Source organism: Hippocampus comes, unplaced genomic scaffold (assembly GCF_001891065.2).
Source record: "Hippocampus comes isolate QL1 unplaced genomic scaffold, H_comes_QL1_v1.1 scaffold81, whole genome shotgun sequence".
Lineage (NCBI taxonomy): Eukaryota > Metazoa > Chordata > Actinopteri > Syngnathiformes > Syngnathidae > Hippocampus > Hippocampus comes.
The window spans coordinates 381,615-390,776 of NW_017806179.1; the positions used below are offsets into that span (position 1 = coordinate 381,615).

Consider the following 9,162-nt stretch of genomic DNA (forward strand, 5'->3'; position numbering starts at 1 on the left):
GGCGTTTTTTTTTTTTTTGGGGGGGGGGGGGGGGCTATTTCTAACAACGGCGCTCCATTGACGGTTTCTCTGAAGCGCTTTTCAGACTGCAGTGAGCAGGGCGCAGCGCACCGTCGTCAAACCCATTCTTTCCGTACAGTGCGTGCGGTGCCGGGCGGGAAACATGGAACGTTGCGTCGCTGGGCAGCACGGAGCGGTACCGCAAGAGGACTTCTGCCGCGGCAGCAAGGCACCTTGAAGTGGAAAATGTTCAATTCAAGGGAGTTGTCGGCGTGATGTCAGACAAGCGCCTCCGATTGGAGCGTAGCTGGCAGAGTGATTTACGAGGAACAGCACTTAGTTGACGAAGTTCTCGCCGAGCCATTCGGGTGTCCGCGCTGCTCGTGTTCGGCAGCAAAGTCTTTTGCAACAATGGCAGACACGACCCATCATTTCGCGTTGATGTGCGACTTCATATTCAGCGAGTGCAGTACGAAAAGGGCTTTGGTGACGCGAGCACCAATACTCGCAGCGCTGCGACAAGCACTCACGCTCGTCGTGAGCGTCACAAGCCAAATCACCACGAGCGTCCGCAATTCTAGGCGCTTTCTTTTCGACGAGTGAAGCTTATGGTGCTCTTTTCCCGCTGCTAACTGATCAAAGAGGACCAGTAGTAAGTTGTGGTGAGCAATTCCAGTTTTGTTTTGGTACTTCAAACTGCCTGGTCGTGACCAACACCCAGGGCATTTGGTTGATTCTACCAAAGTGCATTCCTCTACCAAGGCTGGCGGCAAGCGAGCTGCTCCACAAGACGACAAGACAGCCGACCGCTCGTGTCAAAATGCTGGCCTCCACACGCCACTGGCATGCGTTTTCTAATAGGGACACAACCCCAACCCCAACCCAATTGTTGCACTTAAGGCTAGTCTTTTGAGCATTGGCATGATGCTTTTAATGGGCTAAGCTAACACTGGCCAATCGACCCCTAGCAGCCACTGTTTTTTTTTTCTCTTCGTGCCGTTAGCCAAATGCTAAGAAAGCGCTATTTAGCGGTGCATGACTTTGGTAGGGCGAATCAGCCAGTCGCAAGCGTCCAAAATGGGAGCTGCTGCACTCAGGCTTATATTCCATTCCTGATGGTAGTGTCAATCGCACCCACGACTAACTGCTAACAGCGCACCAGTAGCAGGTTTTGCCAGGCGTTCAAGCTAGCGGTTAGCATTAGCAGTATTGTTTCAGTGAGGATCAGCCGACACGAGCCAATCGCCCGCTAGCATGCAAAGGCCCTGCACTGCCACTGACGTTTGTTTTCTCCTCACGAACCACTGCCTAGAAAGCGCTCGTAGCACAATCACTGGATCTAGCTGTGGGCATTAGTCTTATCGTTTTCGGTACCTCAGACTAAGCTCAGCTATGATGACGACAGCGTGACAAACACCCAGGGCATTTGGTCGATTCTACCGAAGTGCATTCCGCGGCTCGAGGCAGGCTAGCGGCGAACACGTTGCTCAGAGAGACGACAGAACAAGTAGACAAGGGTAAACGCAAGTCGAGTTTTGTGAAAGCTGCAGCCAATCTGCTCGGTGATGAGGCTAGCTTGTTTCGGACATATGTCCAGACGGACTCCGCTACTGTTAGCTGTTCTGTATTTTTGTGGCGTTTATGGGTTTTTGACATGTATGTATGATATTGTGCGGATTCATGAATGCTGCACTCACTTTTACAACGTACTGTATCCACTGTACACTACACTACACTATACACACGCACACACACACCTTTTCTAGTGAGCCTTTGTTACTTTTTATTGTGGTGGAATACGAATATGAATAAAAGTCTTATTGACCACATTGGATCATGTGTGCAATGAATGGAAATAAACGGGTTACTTTGTTGGGTTTTAGGAGCCACTTGTAGCCTTGACGACGACTCGCAGCCAATGACGGCTGTGTTGCCGGGCAGGAAAGCACTGTCTGTTGTCATGGTAACAGCTAACAGACCTGTCATTTGTTGCATTATTAATCAGTTCGGTCAAAAGAGTTTGTCATTATTCATTTCTTTGAACGACGTTATTGTAAAAAAAATGGGCAAATAAACCAACTACTTTGGATTATTGGTTTATTAATTAAAATGTAATTAAAAATACAATTACATTAGCAGTGCACATATTTTACATGGAATAAAGATGTCTTTTTTAAAATATTTTTGAGAAATTCTAAATAAAAAATACATTTTGATTTTATAAAATAGTTGGTTCATTAATTTCATTACATCAAATTCATTACGTACACAATTTAAAATGAGCCTTATTAACTTATTATGGAATTAAACAAAGCTCACAGACAACAAAGATAAGAGATGTTTTACATATTTGAGTCCATGTTTAAATCATTCAAATGTGATTATATATTATTTTAAATGATGAATAGCAGAAAGATCAGAGAGTCGCAGTGGCTATTTTGTTTGTGTTTCCATAGTGACTAACAATACAATACAATACAATACAATACACTAATGTACATTATTAACACGATAGACAACCAATAACAGAACAAAAATACAATTGCATACTTTTCTGTCTGCACGCATAAGTCCTTTGGACACACGTGTCATCTCTCAAACTGACTTTATGCTTGCCTGTGAGGGTCTCTGAGTTAGTCGCAATGCACAAGCGTGTGTGCGTGCGTGTATATGCGGTGTCAGATTTGTGAGAGGCCAGGGGTCAGTTTATTTCCAGCAAGTGTCTTCATCATGCGTGCGTACATGTTGGTGTGAACGTGAGCATGTTTAAAGTGCGCATATAGCCAACAGTAAAATTTTAAATACATCTTGTCATTCAATACCACATTTACACACAGCAACAGTCAATAAAATATTTTTATAATCAATATATTCAGTGTTTGGTTCCGTTTTTTTGTCCATGTGTCGACCTCATTTCAGGGAGGCGACAAACTGTTGATCTCTAGCACTGAAGTAAAAAGTTGATTAAAACAGCATTTCGGGAGAGAAGGTCTCACTTTATTTTTCTCAGGCACTCTTTTTGAACACATCCGATTTTTCATTTGGATTGACTTGCTCTTATTTTGAAACGCAGGCCTGCTTTTATTTGATGCATGGGAGAACATTACACGGTTGTGCTGATGAATGTCATTACCGGGGCAGTGATCATTCAAAACAGGTTATTTCATTTTAAATGGGATTCCAATTCAACTCGAAGACATTTCACAAAGCACCATCAGTGAACGAACGTCATCGAGAAAATAATGAGATGGTCTCTGTTCAGTCAGTCATACCCCCCCACCAAGTTTGACATGATGATGGACTTCTCGGCCCTTCATGCAAGCTATATTCTCATTCTTCATTTGAGGCAAATACCCCTGATGTAAAGATCAACGAAGACTATTTCAGGAGTCACGGCATTATGCTATGATATAAATACTGATTTACCCCCTTAAAGTGTTGTACCGGATGTCAAGTACAGTATTTCAAAGTCTTTGCACTTACCGATTAAGATGAGGTGGGGGGGCTCTGGAAGTGACGTTCCTGTTGACGGGATTCGACAGGAGCAGGCAAGCGCAGTTAATGATGGACTGCCATCTGGCGTACAAGTCTGTCACGGCAGCGCCCTGCCGGCAGAATGTATCTAACTTTTGACCTGTAAACGCAGTTACAGTATTGAGCACTTGATTTGTGGCGGCACAATGCTTATTTGCTCAAGAACTGAAGCGATATGAGGATGTGATTAAAGTACTGGTGTTAACTTACTCGCGAGTAGTCCCAGGACACAGTCAAGTCAGTCTGTAATACTCAAATCGGATTTGCAGCTCGACTGGTTGCGCTTTCTCCTCAAACTCGCCCACTCGTCGAGCTTTGGAACGTTTGTTGTTCCACAACAATGTGAACGAGGTCAAGTTGTCGGTATGAAGTTGAAACGGACGAGTTGGGAAGCTGTTTAAAGATGGCGCCTTGGTTTCCTTTCCAATTTGCCGCCGAGTTTGATTGACGGGCACTTCCGGGTCTCCTTCTTCTTCTTCTTCTTCTTCTTCGTCTGTTCTGCTTCGGTGGTTTTAATCGCGGTTGCCGAACCGGAACCATTCGAACGCGGGTGCCCCGCAGTCCCGCGGATTTACAACTAAATCCGCGATTGCGCCAAATAGCTCATAAATAATTTACACTGGAGTGTAAAACAAAAATGAATACGTGCGAAATTAAACCGAAAAGCCAAATACATACAAGTGAACGAGCAAATTATTTCACAAAAGTAGCTCTGTGTACACGCCGCAACTCTCTCAAATACAAGTGGCTCTATTGCGTCCACCAGATGTCACCAAAACACAATCCGATTTCGTATTCCCCCGATACGCAATCAAAACAGGACAGGCAATACAAAAAACACAACACAAAATACAAACATCACACACGCACACACAAACGCTGAGCCCAGAAAGCACACTGCAAACACACAAACACCACTCGTGACACAGCACAATACACAAAAAAACACAATTCACACAGCCCCGCGACATTTGCAACACAACACACTCAAGACAAACACACGACATAATACAACACAGCAGACGACACGCACACACGCACACAAATCCAAATGCCATTGTCAATGTGATGGTTTTGTAAACGTGAACAAGTGCTTCAGTGGCGATGATGATATTGTCAGTGGGTTTGTCACCTGTGGCATGCTTGTGGAGTCCCCCTTGCCGACGTGCCAGAACTCTTTTTCTTTTACCTGAATCTTACTCAGTGAAGAATGGGGGAAAAAAAAGAACGTGCATCGTGATGTCTTGCTGATTTTCTGGTCACAAAGGCCGTCTTCTTGTCACGGAAACAGTGACGCTCCAATTTCCATGTGTGAATGCCACTGACTTGTTTTTTTTTTAGATTGAGAGGGCACTCCAAAAAAAAAAAAGTGGGCGACAACATTTCCACTCGCTGTCAAATATGAATACAATTAAAATAAATATTCCACCCGGTCTCAATGTCTGACACATTTTTAGAAAGGCAACAAGTTGTTTCCTTTTCCTGCGCCCGCTGCTGACTCACACCGAAACGCGCGCGCAAAGACAAAAGTGGAGGAAGGTGAGCATCAACTCTCAGTTTCTCTCTTAATGTTGTCATGGGTTTCTTTTTCGCGGTCGCAGCCGCCCCCACCGCCATGCAGCTCACACAGAAACTCACAGCCAGACAGACGTGCACACAAGCCGCCACGCGCGCGCACGGCCGATTTGATGACTTTTTCTCTTGGACTGTATTTGTGAGGCCAATTAATTATTTCAAGCAATTTCTTTGGATCCGAGAGGACCGGCTGCCATGTCACTTCCCGCGAGGCTTCTCCTCCCAAGTGTCCAGGGAGCCGACTCCTCTCGCAACAAGCTTCCTTCCAAGCCCGCGGAGGGTTTGTCAGTGCTCTTCTGAGAAGCGCGAGTTCCCCTCAACGGCGCTTCTTTCGTTTTCTTTTATTTCTTATTTTTTGGGGCGGTGGGTGGGGGGCATCAATGAAAACATAGGGACAGCCATCGAATCGTAGCATCTTTATTCCATCCCAATCAATAAATAGCTCATAAATAATCACAAATAAATCTTAAATAGCATCATAAATATCCAGGAGCCCTAAATGTGTTTGTGGAGAGCGTCGTAATAAATACAAGTCAAATGTGAGCGGATGAAAACGAATCCCTTCAGCTCAAGGTCTGCTGCGCGCGTGGCGCCGGCGCCGGCGCCGCGACGTTCTCGCCCGGACCCTCTCGGCCAACGAGCTGGCCTCCTCGTACAGCCAGGGCAGCTCCCACAATGCTTTGCTCTGGACCACCAGGTCGTCCATCTTTGGGGAGAGACAGCGGAGGAGAACAAGGCCAAAGGTCACGTTACGTCGCACGCGCTTTTCTTTGGGCTCAAGGGCACGGCTCATCCAGAGAATGACTGTGGTTGAAACGTGGATGCTTGATATTTGTCTCTCGACACATGTCGTCGGAATGACATGAAGAAAAGCGTTATGGGGACGTGTGTCAAATTTGAAGACGGCAATATTTCAAAGAAGGGGCGGCGTTGTACCTGCACGTGTTGGAGCTTGTGTAGGCCGTCGAGAAGTTTGTCCTGCTCCTGATATCGGTACTTCCTCAGATCCCGCACGCGCCTCAGCAGGTAGTCGAGTCCGACTCGGGCGTCGCCGCCGGTTTCGGGCGCGGAGGTGGCGGCGGGCGCGGCCGCCGTGGGGCTCGGCAGCCGCTTCAGCATGCGCCCCAGCAGCTCCTCGTACGTCTGCAGCACCGCCGACATCAGCATGCCCTTGGCCTGAAACACGCAACAGTCACGGCTAGGGTAAGGGTGGGGGGGCAGATTCCCTCCATTCTCTGATCGCGATGATTTTGTTTTTTCGATGCATTTTGCAACAAACGCGAGCGATGAAGCCACCCGTGTCATTGTCACCAACATTGGATTTACGAACGTTTTGGAATCAAGGCAAACGAACCGTCAATTCGTATGGACTTGAATTAGAGTTGTTCAAGTGATAGGAAATCAGCATCAGGGGCGACGGCGCCTTGACAGAACAGAGGCAGCGACAATAGTCAGCGGCGTGGCAGGTCAGGTGACTTTTGAACCCATCAACAGCACACAAAACAAAAAGAGAAGGACCAAAAGACTTTTGAAGCAGTTAGGACTGAAATCAACATTGACAAGGACAACATGAAAAACCACGTTACATCAGTAGTCAGTGGCGTTTTGCGTGGATGAGGCGTCGTGCGGCAAAAGGCAAAAATGACAATGAAGACCCACGAACAGACGTTTGCTGTTTCGGAGTTGTTCTGCGACAACCTTGCGTCGCTTTGAGTGACGAGCAAGTTTGGCCCGCCGGGCCACCACAATGCTAAAGAAAAACAACAAGCTTCGCTAAAATAGGCTAGGCTAAGCTAGGCTAGGCTAGCAACATGCTCTGACCTCCATTTTGGTGCTCAGGAGTTCTCTGGAGAAGACGGGATGGCCGTTAAAACGTTCTTTGGGTGGGATTTTCTGCGTGCACACACACACAACACAGGACATGAACACAAACACACTCGCACAATAAAATGAGGTTGTCCGTGGCGGAAATGCCAGGAGGTGAGTCCATCAAGTCCAATGTGTGCCCGCACCAGTACTCACATAAAGCTGCAGTAGATTCTGAATGGTTCTGTTCATCCTCAGGGGCACATGAGAGGTCCCGACTGGACATAGACACAAGTAGGCGCAGACTCCAAGCACGGCCCTCGCCATGGCAAACGTTCTCAACCGGGCTCTCGCGTTTGTGTGCATCGCAGGTCCGATTCTCGAGCCGGGCCTCGACTTGGTGCCGGCAGTGATGTCGAGGTGCCAAAGTGTCGACTTGTCGGCGAGGTCTCGCATTTAAAAGATGAGATGCGCTCGCTCGCGCGCGCACACAAAGTGATGATTTCAGTGTGAAAATGTGGTTGACAATTTCCTTTAAATCACCAAAGTTCACAGAAGGACAAGGTGAGGGGTCTCCCACACACGCGCACGCCAACAACCGCACACGGTGCACAAGAGGCCTAAGACACGCCGGCGCGGCCGCGTGCGCGCGTGCGCGTCGGACTCGAAACCAAAAGGAAGCGATGAGCTTTAGAGGAACTTCTCTTGAATTTCCTGCCCCGCTGGGATTCAGTCTGACGACACGCTGATGCCAACACTCGCAACGCGGCTCCTCCGGCGGTCAAGTTAGCGGTCAGCTAACCCCCCGGCAGCATTTCGCATCTTTGTGGTCGTCTGAAAATAAGCTGGAGCGCCAGCGCGGCCGAAGCCGCCGGGCAGCCATCTTAGGCTGCCGGCGGACTGACAACGTCTGTTCAGTTTTGGGCCGGGAACGCTGTTTTCGGCGCACGTTTGACGCGAGCGTCCCGAGATGGAGACCCGTCAGAGTATGCTATCTCACGCTCGTCAGTCGTGACTTCCAGAGGTTCGGCGCTAAGCCAACGGGCGCAAGCACGGACTTCCGGACGCGTCACGCCGCCCGCTAGCCGCGGCCAGAACTGAAGTCACCGCGACTGCCGCTCCCTAAGCACGCCCAACTCGAATACAGATTGCTTTCATCTCATTTTCTGTCTCCACGCCGAAAACGGCAACACTTGCTGTCGTAACAATGAGTCTGGGAGAAGCGCGACACGCACTTGTCATTGCTCGGAACGCTAGCGCAAAGTTTCTCCGACTGCCACTCGAAAATTGTTGTTCTTTGGTTTGCCATTTGTTTCTTTCGGGCTTGTTGACAAAAATTCATGAATAACGCATCCAGTGAGAGCGCCGTCCACTGAATCTGATGCATTACGACGATGATCCGAGTTTGTTTTACGTATGCATCGCAACATCGTTTTGGTTTTGGTTTTCAACCCTCCTCCCCGAGGTTTCCAGGCCGATTTTGACCTTCAACATCATTTCAGATCAAGTATCAGGAAGAATATGCATCATGCAGCAGCGGGAAGATGCCAAAAAGTCCCTGGCGGAGGGCATGGGGGAAACTCCTCAAAGGTTAAAGTGTGCATGACATCATCACCGAGTCAAAGAGAAAGTGGCAGAAATGCTGCCCTCTGCAATGGAGTGAAGTCGTCGCTTTCGAGGAAACTTGAGGGACCAAACATGAGCTTTGGACGTGTGCCTTTATTACTAGTATTTAGATGAATACACACACACACAATAAAAAGAAGATGAGAGAACCCATCCAACATGTTCCTGCGCCTTCCGCTAAGGAGAATAAATTAAAGTACAGGAGGGAATTAAATAAAGCAATAAATTAGGAGGATCAGGAAAAAAACAAAAAGCTGAAAAAGATTCATGGCGAGGCCTCGGTGTGTGGGGCCAAAGCACGAGAGCCAATCACAGTTGCCATGTTGTACACCTCCAGGAACTGAGAGAGCGCCCTCTTTTGGAATGTCATGTCGTCCACCTGCAGGCGCACACACATTTCCGTTCAAATCGACCCATCAAAGAAAAGATTTCTTTCAATGGAAAAAGCTTCCAAGGAGCCGATCGTGTTCATTGTGCTGATTTGGGGTTTCTTTCCAATGACATGTTCCTTTTTTTTTTTTTTCAAAAAAGGATTTTTGCCATAGACATTCCTGTTGGACTATTTGGGGAGGGGGGGGGGTTTGTACTGGCTTTTTGCCTTTTTTTTTTTTTTTTTTTTTT

The 9,162-nt window shown here is 47.7% G+C and overlaps 2 protein-coding genes across 2 annotated transcripts in view; both read right to left on the reverse strand.

The window, feature by feature from the left end:
• LOC109532579 (F-box only protein 15-like) overlaps positions 1–4,005 on the reverse strand; it is a 16,287-nt gene extending 12,282 nt beyond the window's left edge. Inside the window, exons 1-2 of the mRNA XM_019897460.1 lie at positions 3,745–4,005; positions 3,484–3,634 (exon numbers count right to left, since the gene is read on the reverse strand). The gene's annotated coding sequence lies outside the window, so the exon portion shown is untranslated. The remainder of the gene's footprint in view (positions 1–3,483; positions 3,635–3,744) is intronic.
• A 1,585-nt stretch (positions 4,006–5,590) lies between these two features.
• ifng1 (interferon gamma 1) lies at positions 5,591–7,277 on the reverse strand. The gene is made up of 4 exons (NM_001360726.1): positions 7,132–7,277; positions 6,931–7,002; positions 6,046–6,285; positions 5,591–5,815 (listed from the first exon to the last, which is right to left on the reverse strand). The coding sequence occupies exons 1-4, from the start codon at positions 7,240–7,242 to the stop codon at positions 5,678–5,680; spliced, it is 561 nt and encodes a 186-aa protein (NP_001347655.1). The 5' UTR covers positions 7,243–7,277; the 3' UTR covers positions 5,591–5,677.
• Positions 7,278–9,162: the final 1,885 nt, after the last annotated feature.